Source organism: Grampus griseus (assembly GCF_964374135.1).
Source record: "Grampus griseus genome assembly, chromosome: 19".
Classification (NCBI taxonomy): domain Eukaryota; kingdom Metazoa; phylum Chordata; class Mammalia; order Artiodactyla; family Delphinidae; genus Grampus; species Grampus griseus.
This window is the reverse complement of record NC_139013.1, coordinates 45238074-45254023: the sequence shown is the minus strand read 5'-3', so window position 1 is coordinate 45254023 and position 15950 is coordinate 45238074. Positions and strand designations below refer to the sequence as shown.

The following is a 15950-nucleotide window of genomic DNA, read 5'->3' as shown; positions in this document are numbered from 1 at the left end:
TGGGAAGATCCCACATGCCATGGAGCAACTAAGACCGTGCGCCACAACTACTGAGCCTGCGCTGTAGAGACCACGGGCCACAACTACTGAGCCTGCGTGCCACAGCTACTGAAGCCCGCACGCCTAGAGCCCGTGCTCTGCAACAAGAGAAGCCACTGCAATGAGAAGCCTGTGCACTGCAACGAAGAGCAGCCCCCACTCACTGCAACTAGAGAAAGCCCGCAAGCCAGCAATGAAGACCCAAAGCAGCCAAAAAAGAAAGAAAGGAAGGAAAAAAGAAAAAAAAAGTTATATATATAAAAAAAATACCCAGAAGTGTTGGGAATTCCCCGGCCGTCCAGTGGTTAGGACTCTGTGCTTTCACTGCCGTGGGCCCAGGTTCAATCCCTGGTCGGGGAACTAAGATCCCACAGCCACATGGCGTGGCCCAAACAAACAAACAAACAAATAAACAAAAAAACCCAGAAGTGAAATAGTTAGGTCGTATGGTAGTCCTATTCTTAATTTTTTGAGAAAACTCTGTACTGGTAACACTCTGGCTTTACCAGTTTACAGTTCCACTAACATTGAATGAGTGTTCTCTTTTCTCCACATACTCACCAACACTTGTTATTTCTTGCCTGTTTGATGATAGCAGTTCTAACAGATGTGAGGTAGTATCTTACTGTGGTTTTGATTTGTATTTCCCTAATAATTAGTGATGTGGAACATCTTTCCATGTGCCTGTTGGCTATCCGTATGTCTTCTTTGGAAAAATGTGTATTCAGCCCCTCTGCCCATTTTTTAATCAGGTTGTTTGTTTTTTGCTGTTGTTGAATTGTATGAGTTCTTTATTATGAATATTAATCCCTTATTGGACATATGATTTACAAATATCTTCTCCCATTTGGTAGGTTGTCTTTGTTTTGTTGGTGGTTTCCCTTGCTGTGCGGAAGCTTTTTAGTTTGATACGGTCCCGTTTGTTTATTTTTGCTTTTGTTTCCCGTGCCTGAGGAGACATATCTAGAAAGATATTGGTAATACTGATGCCCAAGAGTATACTGCCTATGTTTTCTTCTAGGAGTTTTATGGTTTCACGTTTTACATTAAAGTCTCTGATCCACTTTGAGTTGATTTTTGTGTATGGTGTGGGATAGTGGTGTAGTTTAATTTTTTTGCATGTGGATGTCCAGTTTTCCCAACTCCATTTATTGAAGAGACTATCCTTTCGCCATTGTATGTTCTTGGTACCTTTGTAGTGAATTAGTTGTGTGGGTTTATTTGAACGTGGATTCTGTATTAGATGATATAAGGGATTATTGATTTGGAAATGTGTAATAGTAGTAATGCGATTGTATATTTTTTAAAAATCCTTACATACTGGTAAAATGGCCTGTCTGGGATTTGCTTTAAAATACTCTAGGGAAAAAAATGGAGGATGGGTGAAACAGGAATGACAGAATATTGATAATTTTTGAAGCTGAATAATAGCTGTATGAGGATCCATTATCCTATTCTACCTTATTTGGGTTTGTTTAACAATACTATAATAAAGTTTCAAAACATAAATCAAATATGGTAGAGGGGAAAAAAAAGTCTGGATTAGTATTGAATTCCAGAAAGTTCATCCTCCAATAGAAGATGCTGAGCTGGGCCCTGGGGCAATGAAAGCACACCTTTGCCCCCAAGGCTTCCTGAGCTTCATTCAGAGAGAAGCCACTGGAACCACTCCCAGAAGATGCTTTGGCTTAGAATTGACCTGGCTTTTTACAGAGCATTTGCAGAGATGATGCACTTTCAGGCTGTATCAATTAGTTTTTGTTGTGTAACAGACTACCCCCAAAGCTTAGTGGTTTAAAATAAACAAACACTGATTATTTCTCATGATTCTGTGGGGCAGCTGGGATTCTGGGCTGACTTGAAAGGGGCCAGATGGACTAGTTTAGGACGGTCTCACTCAAATGCCTGAGGCCTCCTATAGGAAGCTAGCCCGGAATTGTTTACATGACATGAAGCCCTCCCAGCAGCAAGAGAGGACAAGCCAAAGGCATAGGCACATCCCACTGGTCAGAGCGAGTCACACGGCCAAGCCCAGATTAAAGGGGGGTGGAAATAGAGCCACCTTTGCAGATTGGACTTGTACTGAATGGGATACGGGAGCCGAGGGAGCCAGTCAGGGATCTGACTCAGCCCATCTCTCTGAATGAGACTTACTACTCAGATGTGGCCAAGAGTGGGTCCTGTGTTATTCATGTGCCCCAGGTCTAGAATCCTCTTTCCACTGAGCAGAGGTGGTGAATGAAATGTTATTCAGAAATATAGACCCTGGGCTAATGGAATTAACCAGAAAAAAATCATTCCTTTTTATGCTTTTGTTTATCTTCTTTTTTCTGTGGCCTCAACTTAGCCCTATTTTTCATCCACCTCCTCCGTAAACTGAGCATCTGTGACTCACTCTACAGGGCTGCTAGTTGCTAGAATGTCCCTCCCCACATTCTCAAAGGGCAGAGGAGCTTGATTCACAGGAGGACGATGGGGTTGGGCATGAGGCCTTGGGACAGCTCCCTCCCCCCAGGCCTGTTTCCTCACCTCTGGATGTGGAGGTTGCCTGGAATGTCTCTGAGACCCTCGTGGCCCTGCCCTGCTTACAGGGAAGCTGTCAAGCTGGAGCAGGTGTTCCAGTGCTCTGTCCCCTGGGCCTCAGGTCAGGCCTGGTCACTTTGGGGAGAAGAATGCTCTGTGTAGGTGTAATAGATTGGTTGCAAAAGTGGCCCTAATTCTTCACACGTACCCCCATCCGTAACTTTTTTCTTTTTAATTGAAGTATAGTCGATTTACAATGTTGTGTTACTTTCAGGTATACAGCAAAGTGATTCAGTTATATATGTGCTCGTGTTGCTCATTCGTTTGAGGCACTATCTGTTGCCTTCCCACTAAGGAACGTGTAGCTCCTTGTCACCCGCTTCCCTCACCACTCATGTGCACCCTCCCCAGGCCCTTGTCCTTCCAGGATCCTTCAGTCATGCTTCTGTTAAACTAACTTTCACTTTTTACTTGCTACTGTGACTTTGAAAATGCTATTTGCAATTGAATTATGTAGAATAATATTCCAACTTTTACTTGTCCAACTTTTCTCTGCATGAGCTTCTAAAGGGCTGTTCCAAAGCCCTGGGTAGAGTGGGGGTGGGGTGGGAGAGGCCATTCTCAAACTCCTCCCCCTCCCTCTTCCCCACCAGAGAGAGAGAGACAGACAGACACCCCCATTCTTTTAGGTGATTTCCTCTGTGCCCCTCTCCCTGGGAGAAGGCTCTGGCTTCTGTGCCATTAGGTACCTCCCACTTTGTGCCTTCCTGGCTTCCGCACATCTCCCCCATTTCAGTGGATGGGTGGGACCACAGATGGCACCCAGGATTAGGGCTCTGTGGTGTGGCATGAAGGTGACCATGACTCCAGTTCTCACTTTCTCAGCTTCTCTGTCCCGGTCTGGTGGTCTAGGGTACGTGGTGGGAGCCTTTCTGGGAGATTTCTGAGTGAGGAGGTGGCTAGGAGAGTGTTCTCTGGGGCATGGAGGGGTGCAGAGCCCGATTCTGGGCTTTTTTTTAACCTCCCCGCAGTTCAAGCCATTCATGTACTTTACCTGTGATCTACCGCCTTCAGGAAGCTCCCTTGATTTAACCCACACAGCTCATTCATTCCTTGGTCCTGCTTTCGTTTTGGCCCCAGGCTGTCAGCTGGTGTCCTTTTAACTTACTCCTGGGCTGGGGCTGCCCTTTGGTTGTTCTGTCATTCCTGTGTCCCCAAGTAGCCAGCAACCGGGGCAGGGCTGTGCACCTCTGGCCTTCCCTGGTGGTCCCGGCCAGCGGTGGGTGCAGCCTGCACAGTAGGCTCTGCGCGCCTGTGGCTGATGGCTGAGTGGCAGCACCACTCTTACATAATCAGTTTCTCTCCTCCTTTCTCTTTCCAGAGCCAGATTTCACACTGAGCAGCTGCAGACAGAGAAATCAGAGAAAGCACAACCCAGCCTCAGATTCCGAGGGGCCTGCTGGGGACTCTCTCCTCCTGCTTGGAAGGAAGACCCCGAGGCAGCCGTTTCAGGCCAGGTCTTGGCTGCCATGGGACTCAGAGCCACCGCCCCCCGGCTGCCCTCTGCACTGCCAGGCAGATAAGGGTGAGCCCTGCCCAGGAGCACCTGCCACCTCCTGCTGGGCCACTCCTCCGTGGCTAGTCCTTCCTCGACTTTGGGCCACCTTTGCTGACCCGAGGCCATGTAGGCCCCACTCAGGCCTCTGTGGATAGACACATTGCTGGGGACATCACCTCTGCTCTCTGGGAGACCCAGCGCACCACCATGCCCCGGGGATTCGCCTGGCTGCGCTGTGAGTACTGGGGGGGGGGTCTGTGGGGACTGCCCAGGGAGAGCTTGGCCCAGAGCCAGGCTTTGTAACCATGGCAACCAGGGCATTCTTCCTGGTGAGAAGTTGAGATGCTTCCCAGCTTAATGGCAGGCACCCTTGGGGACTCCCACGCCGTCTGCCCTGTCTCCAGCTGACTGCAGCTCAGACGGGCAAGGTGGATATGAGCCTTAGGCTGGGTGGGCACAGTCAGTGGGTCACAGGGACAGGGCAGGCACTGGGGGTAGGAGGCAGCGTCTCACCTGCTCAGACTCATTGGTGCTCATTGGGGAGTACGGTGGGGATGGAGGTGGCAGAGAGATGATTTCTGGCCTCCCTGGGCGTGACCAGCCAGGGGTGGGGGCTTGTGAAGTTGCCTGGGCCCCGAGACACATGGGAGAAGTGCAACCTGCTCTCTCTGCCTTTCCCTCCATAAAGAACTAAATCAAAAGGCAGAAAGAGAACAGTGTCCTTGGGGAAAAGAAAAATAGTTGAAATGAGGACAGAAAAGAAAAAGAATCGACAAGTCTCTCAGGCCTGCCTGCTGGTGGGAGGCCAGACCAAGCTCCCTTCAGACTCCAAGATTCAATTTAATTGACTTAAATTCAACATATTTTTTTCTGGTGCCGCCCACATGCCCACTGGAGAGACACTGCCATGGCGACAAGGACCTGGGCTATCTCGTGCATGTCTCTCTAACACCTGGCATGGAGTTAGGTGCTAGGAACTATGTGCCCCTTGCATGAGGTCCAGGGTCTGACCCTGTGAGGGATTCTCAGAGGAGCTGGGTCCACCCTGGCCCTTGTGGAGGGTACTGCAAAGGGTCTGGATGTTCAGAACAGGTGGAAGGACCCAGACCCAGTGTTCTGGAATCTTCCAAGTCCTGAGGAGCAGGGCGAGCAGGAGAAACAGCACGGCGAGGTGCCACTTGAAATGGTCTCAGAGGTGCGTGGGGAGGTGAGGACGGTGTTCCTTCCAGGGAGAGGGAGCAGCGGAGCAAAGGCTCAGCAGTGAGAGCGTGAGAGGCCAGGCTGGAAAGCTGGTTTGGGCTCAGGTGGCTGAGGCCTTGAAAGCCAGGGTGAAGAGTGGCTAATTCATGAGGTAACAGGGAGCCCTGGAAGGTCCGTGACCTGGGCGTGGGAGCTGAGATTGAGAGTTACTCTGCTTTCGAGAGATCAATCTGGCCGTGCTTTGGGGAGTTGCTGTTACAACCTCCTGGGCAGGATGTGATGAGGTGATGAGGGTTCCTTCTGGAGATGGAAGTGAGAATGAAGAGGCCTGGCAGAGGGGACAAAGCTCATGAAAGCAGAGCGCAGGATTGGCAAGGACTGGCCGTGGGGCGAGGGGGAGGGAGGGCTGAGGATTAGGGGCTCAGAGCGGGGCTGGGGTGCTGGAAAAGTAGTGGCTGCTGTAACAGATTGCCACAATCTTGGCTTAAAACAGCAGAAATGTATTCTGTCACAGCTTTGGAGGTCAGAAGTCTGAAATCAAGTTGTCAAGGTTATGCTCCCTCTGAAGGCTTTAGGGGAGGATCCTTCTTGCCTCTTCCAGCTTCTGGTGGCTTCTGGCATTCCTTGGCTTGTGGCTGCATCACTCCAATCTGCCTTCATCTGCGAAGGCCACGTGAATGGTCTTTCCTTACATGTGTCTCTGTGTCCTTTCCTCTTCTTATAAGGACACCGGTCACTGAATTTAGGGCCCACCCTAAATTCAAGAGGATTTCATCTGGAGATTCTTAATAACATTTGCAAAGACCCTATCTCCAAATAAGGTTGCATCTGAGGTTCTTGGTGAACATAAATTTGGGGGTATTTACACACACAGGCACAGATATGGGGGTGGTGGACAAGCCCCATTTGTCATTGCGCACAGGACGTTACTCTTTCTTCAGTCTCCTCTTCTGTCTTACAGGCCTCTTAACTGTGGAAATAGCGGGGCACGGCGGGCCTCCCCACCAGGGTTGCACTAACTGTGGGGCTTTCAGAATGCAGAGGGTACGTGAGGCTACAGCTGTGCTGTCCCTGCCTAGTTACCTGTTTGCTGGCCTGTTTTTCGGAGTGGAGGCAACAGGAAGGGAGCTTAAAACTGGGAATGGTAGTTGGGCTGCAGACTTGGAGGAGGTCTAAGTTTGGGAGAAGGCAGATCATCTATGGACAGAGTTTCTGGGGGCAACCCATGTGTGCCAGGCTGGGAAGCACAGAGGCTCTGTAAGTCTCTGCTACGAGGCTAGTGGCCAGGCCCCCAAAGGCTCCAGACTGGGAATCAGATGAGGGCAGGTGGGGTAGGACTTGGGGTGGAGTGGGCAGCTACAGGGTGACTGCCACATTGGAAAGAAGACTCAGTGTGGACAGGGATACTGATTTTTAAAGAAAAGATGGAAATTTGGATTTTTATGTGAAATCTCTGTGAACCAGAATGTGGCCCTAAGGACACCAATTTGTAAACTGTCACTTTCTGCCAAGTGCGGTCCCCAGACCAGCAGCATCAGTTTTACTTCAGGACTTGTTGGAAATGCAGATTCTCTGCACTCCCCCTGCCACTACCTCATACCTGCTCAATCAGATACCCTGGGTGAGCCATTACCAGCTTCTACAGGAGACCCAGATGCCTGATCCCGGTTCCCTGCTTGACATGAACGCCAAAGTGCTGATAACACGTCCTCTCTGTGGTTCACAGTGCTGTGCATTCACACACTGGCTGCTGCGTTGTCTGGTCAAGGCAGTGAGTGAGGGGCTTCCCTGGTGGCACAGTGGTTAAGAATCCACCTGCCAATTCAGGGGACACAGGTTCGAGCCCTGGTCCCGGAAATCCCACATGCCACGGAGGAACTAAGCCCGTGCGCCACAACTGCTGAGCCTGTGCTCTAAGAGTCCGCGAGCCACAACTACTGAGCCCACGTGCCGCAACTACTGAAGCCCGCGCGCCTAGAGCCTATGCTCCGCAACAAGAGAAGCCACTGCAATGAGAAGCCCGCGCACCACAATGAAGAGTAGCCCCCGCTCACTGCAACTAGAGAAAGCCCGCACACAGCAATGAAGACCCAAAGCAGCCAAAAAAAAAAAAAAAAAAAGACGAGTGAATTGGACAGATGGTGCTAGAGACAGGGGTTGGTGGCTGGCGTAGGCAGGGGAGCCTCTGGGGAGGGAAGGAGTCTTGGTGAGACCTTGGGAAGGGGTCTGTCGTGTGAGAGGATACCCAGGGCAGGGGCAACGTGTGAGCCTAAACCCTGAGGCAGGAATGATCCTGACCAGCAGGGGTGCCAAGCTGAGAGTGTTAATGATGTAGAGACAAGGGAGAAAGCAAGCAGGAACACTGGTTTATCTGTTCCCTTGTCCAAATATTGGGTTGAGAATATGGGAAGAGAGAGACAGAGGAAGTGCAAGATGGATTGCAAGTTTGCAAAAAATGTGGTGTCAGACTTCTATGAGGGGAAGGGCTGGTGGGCTGTAGGCCATAAGGGGCATGGGCTTGAGTGAACCTGAGCTTCTGGCCCAGCAGGGGCACAGGCATGGCAGCAGCACCGAGAAGGGGGTGGGAAAGTGAGTGTCAGCAGGCTCAGGCCCGTGAGGGTTTAAGAACAAAAGTCTCCCTAAGTGCCGGGGAAGTGAGGGCAGAAAGTCCAGTCAGTAGTTGCTGCTCACAACCAGGGGCGAATCAAAGAGGTCACTCAGCCTGCCTGGCTATCTGGGGGGAAAAAAGGAAGAAAGAGAAAAAGAGAGAGAGAGAGCGAAGGAGGAGGACGGAAGGGAGGAAGGAAGGAAGAGGGAGGAAAGGAAAAAAAATACTGCTTTGGACCATAACAGTAATAGCTACTAATTATAGAATGTAAAATATATCCTAAAACATATAAAGGAGAACATAAAAATCTCCCATAGAGATTTGGTGCATTTCTTTCCATTGCGTTTTCTGTGCGCATATATACATAATCAACAAAATTTAAGTCATGCTTTATACCCAGATACAGTGTGTTGAATCATGCTTTTTAAAACTTTGCTAAGCACATCAAAAGTATTTTTCTTATCATATAAGCATATCATAAGTATTCTTGGGCAATGTGATTTTTATTGGCTACATTCGTTATTATTGAACATCTAGGCCACTTACAGATGTTCACTATTACAAAATAATACTGCAAAGGAAGACTCTGTCCACAGATCTTTTGGTTATGTCTCCCTTTTCTTCTCCTTCACATTTATTCCTAGAAATGAGTTTAATGGGTCAAAGGGTGTGGACAATTTTAAAGCTTAGTGGGTCGAAGTGTGTGGGCATTAAGTCCATGAATAACAAAAATTGCCAAATTGCTTTCCAGGATGAGAGCATCTGCCTCACTATTTTGCCAGCAGCAAATGTTATTAAAATAAAATAAAACAACAGCAACAACAACAAAAAAGTCTTTCCATTTGGTAGGTGAAACGTATCGATTGTTTTAACGTGAATTTGTTAGCGAGGTTGAGTTTCAGATACATCTCTTGCCCATCTATATTTTGTTCTTTCTGCTCCCATCAACTTAACCCTTGTTCATGTTTGTTGCAAATTCTCTCAGATAATTTTTGTAAGTCTGTTCAGTTACACAGAAATCACACTGTTTTTAAAGTCACAGTGACCTGCAGTGGTGAAGGCTGGTAATGTTTGTATCGTTTGTTAGCGGGGAGGAGAAACAGCCTGAGTGAGGTTCGCTCAGCATCCCGGAAAGACCAGACTGGAAGGGCTGCTACAAACCTGCTGGTACCTCTAATTAAGAGGCATGTCAAGGTCTCTGGATGGAAAATGCAGCGAAAGGCTTTGAAAACTCGTAGGCCCTAGATGAGGGGCAGGGGTTGCCATGGAAAGGAGGCTGTGCCTGCCCCCTGGGGCAGGAGTGGGAAGGAGACTGGAGACCAATCCCAGGGCGTGGCTCCTGGGGGGCTTTGCCAGCCTGGGGTGGGAGGTGGCTGGGCTGGACGGTTCATGCTTGCCTGCATTGCTGTCCTGCAGCCCGGACCGCAGGGAGAGTATTCCTGGCTCTGGGAAGGCCTCCTTGGGATGCTGCGCTCCCCACCCCAACCCTTCCGAGAGGACTTGTGACTGGGAAAAGGGAGGTTGTGTGCACAGCTCTGCGTACCCGGGCAGTGTGGGAGCCATGCAGGTGGCTCACGTGTTGTTTTTTTTTTTTTTTTTCACGTGTTGTTTTGTGCGGTCCACAGATCTCGGGATCCTCCTGGGCATGGCCTTGGGGAACGAGGGTTTGGAGGTGTGGCCCTTAACCCGGAGCGAGGAGTGTGCCATCACTGGCTTTCTGCGCGACAAGCTGCAGTACCGGAACCGCCTTCAGTACATGGTAACCACGTGGGCACTCGTTGTGTCCCTCTTCCAAAGCCCTGTGGCTCATGGGACATAAGGACCTGGAAATTCAGTCCCTCTCCTTGGACTTGTGTCAGGCCTGTGCCTGCCATGGCTCCCTTCTCCCTCACACACACCCATGTGCCTCATCTGCACTTCCTGTCCCTGTTCCTGCCATCCATCCCTGGGGCCTCCAACCCTCCTGTCTGATCTGACCTTTGATCCCACCTCCACGTGGCACTCACCCAGTGACTCAGGAATGGATTCCAGGAAACCTTGGGGGAACCCCAGGCACTATTTAGCAGGGGAGATAAGGACCTAGAAATTAGAATGTTTGATTCTTTTTATAGGGTGGACCACATCACATGTGGCTCTGTAGGTCTTTTTTTTTTTTTAACAGATTTTTGAGATATAGTTCACATACCACACACCTCACCTGTTCAAGTGTACATTTCTATGGCTTTTAGTGTATTTGCAAAGTCATGAAACCATCACCATGATAAGATTTAGAGCAATCTTTTAAAGTCATTTTCCTCACCCCTCCTAAAGGATATGATTCTCTAGGAGTAGTAAGCTTCTCATCCTACATTTTGGCCCGAGACTTATGCCTTAACATGTTTTGTTTTGTTTCACCTTCCCTGTGTCCCAGAGGAAAGAGCTGTCTTTATCCCAACTGGGAGCCAAGCACATGTTTTCTGTAGAGGACCACTGCTGCCATCAAGGGCCGGTCCTGCATCAAATTCTTCTCCGAGGTTGGGGGAGTCTGAGCAATTTCTGACTCTGATCTCATCCTTTGTTCTTGTATCTCCCCAGAAACACTACTTCCCCATCAACTACAGGGTCAGTGTGCCTTATGAGGGGGTACTCCGAATGGCCAACGTCACCAGGCTGGTGAGAATCCCCCCTCTGGAATGGGGAGGCCCCTGCCTCCTGGGACATCCTGTGGGCCCTGCCTGGAGGCACATTGGTCTGGGAAGATCCTGTTGCCAGGGGTCTTTCCTGGCCCCTCAAGCAAACCTGCCCTTGGCTCAGGCCCCAGGTGCCCCTCCCACCCCATCCACAGTGGATGCCCGTGGTCTGCCCCCTGTGCAGGGCAAATGTGGGGGGCGGTCAGAGCTGTGGGGGGCAGGCCCAGAGGCTCCTGTCTGGGGTTTCAATAATTTCTCCTGTCCCTGCAGCAGAGGGCCCGGGTGAGCCAACAGGAGCTGCGGTATCTGTGGGTCTTGGTGAGTCTCAGTGCTACTGAGTGGGTGCAGGAGGTGCTGCTCGAGGGCCATCCATCCTGGAAGTACCTGGAGGAGGTACATACGCTGCTGCTGGATGTCAAACAAGGCCTCCCGGTGAGCCGTGCGGAGGTGCAGGTGGCTAGGGTGGGTGCGTGCGTGTGTGTGTGTGTGTGTGTGTGTGTGTGGCCAAAAACTATCAAGGGAGAAGGTAAAGGCATGGAAAGTTCTGGCATGTCCTGGAGAGTGTGGGAGAAATGGGGGGGGCAGGGTGGTGGATTGGGCTTGGGGGGCAAGAGATGCGCCTGAGACCCTGTTATGCTCTGCAACCCTGGGCGAGTCATTGATCCCTCTCACTTTATTTCCACATCTAAGAAAAGAGGGAAAGGGGGAGGGATAGATGGGTGGAGCACAGGGGGGTTGAGGGCGATGAAACTTTTCTGTATGATGCTGTAACGGTGAGTATAATTGCATTTGTCAAAGCCCATTGAATGTACAACAGAAAGAGTGAACCCTAACGTAAATGGACCTTAATTAATAATAATAATAGAGGTTCCCGATCGCTGCCTGTTCAGCAGTGTTGATCGGAGGCCTGGGGGATACGTCTTCCAAAAAGCCTAGAGAGTAAGGTGACGGGGTCGGTGTGTATCCTCGCAGGCCATGTGTGTGCCATGGGACCCCTCCCCACACCCCCGCCTTGCCCTACTGACCCCCCCAGCCCTCCTTAGGACCCTGGTACACAACTGCCCTGGGGCCCCACCTGCTGCCCAGCAAGAACAGCCAACAGGAAGCCAACTGTGAGCTGCTGCTGACACCAGGGCTCGGGGCCAGCACCTGCTTTTGCAGCTGCCGAGAACTTTGTGGAGGCTCTCCATTCTGGCGGGGACCGGGAGACCCAGCCACTTACTTGGTGGCTTTCTTGTGCCTGTGGGCGGGGGGGGTGGGGGGGGGCGTTGGAGCTGACCTGGGGAACGGACTGTGTTCCATCCTCAGTTTTTCTTGGGAGTGTCTCTGGCTCTGTGAGCTCTGCTGAGCTGGGAAGGAGATTGTGGGTAGACTGAGGCCCTGCCCACCTGGGCTCTTCAGATTGAACCAGCTTGTTTTTTTAAAGATTTTTTTTTTTTTTGATGTGGACCATTTTCAAAGTCTTTATTGAATTTGTTACAATATTGCTTCTCTTTTATGCTTTTGTTTTTGACCATGAGGCATGTGGGATCTTAGCTCCCCAACCAGGGATTGAACCCGCACCCGCTGCATTGGAAGGCGAAGTCTTAACCACTGGACCACCAGGGAAGTCCCTGAACCAACTTTTAACCTCTTCTTTCTCACAATGTTAATGGTTGACGGCCCGTTCCATATGTGCCCAACATCTATGGGGCAGTGGGTCCTCCCTCTAGGGAGAGGGCCATGGGCATGGGCCCCTTGGCCCTCCTGCCACCCTCACTTCTCTCTCTAAGCCTTTGTATATTAGTTTCTGGGGACTGCCGTCACAAATTACTACCAACTGGTGGCTTAAAACAACAGAAATTATTCTATCGCAGTTCTGTAGACCAGAAGTCTGAAATCAAGGTGTCAGCAGGGCCATGCTCCCTCCAAAGGCTGCAGAGGAGGATCTCTCCCACCTCTTCCAGCCTCTGGTGGCTGGTGGTGGTCTTGGCTTGTGCAGCATCACTCCACCCTCCGCCTCTGTCTTCACATGGCCTCTCCCTCTGTGTCCCAGAAAAGGACCTGTGTCCTTTCTCTTACAAGGACAACAGTCATTGGATCTAGGGCCCACCATAAATCCAGACTGATCTCACCTGGAGATCCCTGACTTAATTACATCTGCATAGACCCCATTTCCAAACAGGTCACATTCTCAGGTACTAGGGATTTGGGCCTTGGACAGAGCTTTTTTAGGGGGTTGTGGGGCAGGGGGACACACAGTTCAACCTAGAACACTTCACTTTTAGGAACGTCCTTCCCCAGCTCAGGTCCCGTGTTTCCTCCTGCTCCATGTCTTTTTTTTTTTTTAAGTATTATTTATTTATTTATACATACATTTATTTATTTTTATGTTTGGCTGCGTTCGGTCTTCGTTGCTGTGCGCGGGCTTTCTCTAGTTACGGCGAGCGGGGGCTACTCTATGTTGCGGTGCGTGGGCTTCTCAGCGGTGGCTTGTCTTTGTTGCGGAGCACGGGCTCTAGGCGCGTGGGCTTCAGTAGTTGTGGCATACAGGGGCTCAGTAGTTGTGGCGCACGGGCTTAGTTGCTCTGTGGCATGTGTGATCTTCCCGGACCAGGGCTTGAACCCGTGTCCCCTGCAGTGGCAGGCGGATTCTTAACTACTGCGCCACCAGGGAAGTCCCGTGCTCTGTGTCTTCTACGACAGTTCTGGCCCCTGCTCTGTCCCTCCCATGGTGCCTGGTGCTCCCCACACCAAGTTCCTTTTGTTAAGTGTTGTGGAGAGGAGCCCCCGAGCTTGGAGCCGGAGACCCAGCCCTGTCAGTGTGCCTAGTGCGCCTCACGATATGACCGACCTTCCTGAGGGTCCTGTCTCTTCTTCATGGGAGTCGGTGTGGGTCTTTGCATCCTGAAGGACAGTGTCCCTGGGATAGGGACTTCTCATATGGTGGTGGCCGGGCCTGGGCTAGAACAGCAAGGATGCCCCCACCTCCTCCCTGTCTGGCCTGCCCCTAGGAGAGGAAAAGAGAAGCTTCTGTGTGTTGTGCTTGAGTGAGGGACATCGAGGGAGCCCCTCCCAGGAAAAATGGCACCTGCAGGAAGGAGAGAAATGGCTCTCAGGCGTCCTGGTCACAGGGATCTCTTGTCCTTCTTCCAGGCAGGACAGCCACCACCACCCCGCCCCCCAGAGCTCTCCTGGGATCTCTTCACAGGCTGGGGGTGGCACCTGTGGTCCTTAAGGTTTCCTCCCTTTCAGGGTGTGGAGGTCAGCCCCCAGGTGGAAGCAGTGTTGTCCCTCTTGAGTGCCCCAGGAAGCCTGAAGCCAGTGCGGCCCAAAGCTCTGCTGGACAACTGCTTGCGGGTCATGGAGCTGTTGTACTGCTCTTGCTGTAAGGAGCTCTGAGGGGCTGGGGGTGGGACACTGGGTGTCTGAGCCCAGGTCGCTGAGCAGAGCTGGGACCCTCCTCGGCATGCCCTCTGCTTCCCAGGACTACAGGCCGTTTCTGGAAGCTGAGATGGGCCCTGGGTACAGGGAGGACAGTGTGGCTTGGTCTGGGGATGAGCGGGGTGTTGACCAGTCCTGCAGTCTTATTTGTGTCTGTGTGTTTGTGTTGCCTGCAGGTAAACAAAGCCCTGTCTTAAACTGGCAGGATTGTGAGGTGCCAAGGCCTCAGCCTCACGGCCCGGAGCCCTCGTCACAGTGTGTGGCCGCCCAGCTATACCCCCTGCGCCAGCAGCCCCCCACCTCCCTGCCCCACCCCCCGGCATTCATGACTGGAGCCCCGGCTCAGTGAAGCTGCTGAGGGCACAGGGCGAAGGCCGCCTGCCCTGAGTGGGCTGCATGGTAACTGGGTGGGGCAGCTGGAGGAGCTCCTGCAGGAGATGGACTGGGCCTGAGGTTTCTCTGGGTGGTGGTGGGGAGCCCCTCTTGGGAGGGGAGACCCTAGAGGGGCATTTCTCCTTTGAGGGGGACTCAGTGCCTGAGAAGGGTTCAGCTTCCCGCCTTCCATACCTCCCATGGTCTCACCTGGAGCGGTGGGCGCTGGGGGCACCTGAAGGTCAATGACGACAGAGCTTACAGCCCCTCCTGGCACTGCCCGGGCTGCCCTCTTCCCTGAGGGCAGGGCTGACCGTCTCCTAAGCCCAAAGAGGTGAGAGCTGTACCAGGTGGGCATGGGGGTGGGGACACGCCTCGGCAAGGCCAGGGAGAGGGCAGCAAAGCTGGGGAGAGGGCATAGCCAAATGCCACATCTTGCCACAGTTCCCTTTATTTTTTCTATTAAACACCTGCTTTGTTTTGGTTTGTTTTGGTTTGCTTTGCATCTTCGAGGGTGAACCTGGAGAAGGCCCACCTGGAGAAGGCCGCTTTCCCCTCCTGCCAGGTGCAGGAGGCAGGAGGAGGGGCATGGGCTGGTCTGGCCCTGGGGCCTCGGTCTGAGGATTCAGATGTGGAGTGGTCAGGGCCTTAGCCAGGGCCCTGGAATGGTAGATATTTGCGGGACGGAGTTCCTTCCAGCCCTGCCCCAGCCCCTGAAGCCTTAGCCAGCCTGACTGCTGGGGGGGCGGTTTATCTCCCACAGTGCATCCTGGCCACGGCCCTCTTCCCCTCCATCTGGCAGCCCCAAGACCGCCCCCAGCAGGGACAGAGCTGAGGCATTCAAAGGCATGGGTCCTGGCACGAGACCCAGCGACTCCTGCACGCCCCCCCACCCCCCCCATCACGGAGCCCTGCAGGGAGCCCCGCCCCCAGCGGGGATCTGGGATGGGATGGGCAAGGGCTGGGGTGCTGGCAGGTGAGCAGCGGTGGAGAAAGCCAGGTGGAGGCAGGGGTGTTAATTACAGTACAACTTTATTAATACTGGAATCTTCACAGTGCATTTGTTACTTGTAGCAGTGACTATTTAAATCAAGGAGAGGGTGGGTTGCAGGGGCGTGGGGGGGGGAAGGAGAGGATCATTTATCCAAAAACTGACAGAAAGAAAAGAAACAAAATGGTTCAGATGGGATGGGGGTGGTGAGGGGGTGGTGGAGGGAAGAAAAAGTGAGTAGGAACCAGGAGGGGGAGCCTGGGGTGGGGAAATAAATTAAAAAAAGGAACAAGTTAACAGCACCAGAAAAGTTACTTCAGTCAAAAGACACTTTTTGAAAAGAATATTTCTCTGTACAAAAAGAAAAATGAAACAAACGTAAAGAAGTCCCCCAAACCAAAGTTTGTGATGCGGAATGGCTGGCTCGGATCCCAAAGGGGTGGGCCTGCAAGGTGGTCACTAAATGGACGCGAGGCGATCAAGGGGATGGAGGAGTTATGTACAGCCCTGGGGCGGGGGGGCTTGGAGGGGAAGGGCGCCACTGGAGTATGGGTGGGTGGGGGGCAG

General features: G+C 52.0%; 1 protein-coding gene across 4 annotated transcripts in view; it reads left to right on the top strand.

Annotated features, from left to right (window-relative positions):
* IL34 (interleukin 34) overlaps window positions 1-14899 on the top strand; it is a 57095-nt gene extending 42196 nt beyond the window's left edge. For 3 of the 4 annotated variants that reach the window (XM_082676659.1, XM_082676657.1, XM_082676658.1), the window contains 6 exons: window positions 3944-4355; window positions 9554-9687; window positions 10503-10580; window positions 10868-11029; window positions 13832-13964; window positions 14197-14899. In XM_082676659.1, the coding sequence (XP_082532785.1) occupies window positions 4328-4355; window positions 9554-9687; window positions 10503-10580; window positions 10868-11029; window positions 13832-13964; window positions 14197-14369 (708 nt within the window). In that variant the 5' untranslated portion in view covers window positions 3944-4327 and the 3' untranslated portion in view covers window positions 14370-14899. Of the gene's footprint in view, window positions 1-3943; window positions 4356-9382; window positions 9688-10502; window positions 10581-10867; window positions 11030-13831; window positions 13965-14196 lie in introns of those variants that run through there. The other variant, XM_082676656.1, reaches the window with a different exon arrangement.
* The last annotated feature ends 1051 nt before the right edge of the window (window positions 14900-15950 follow it).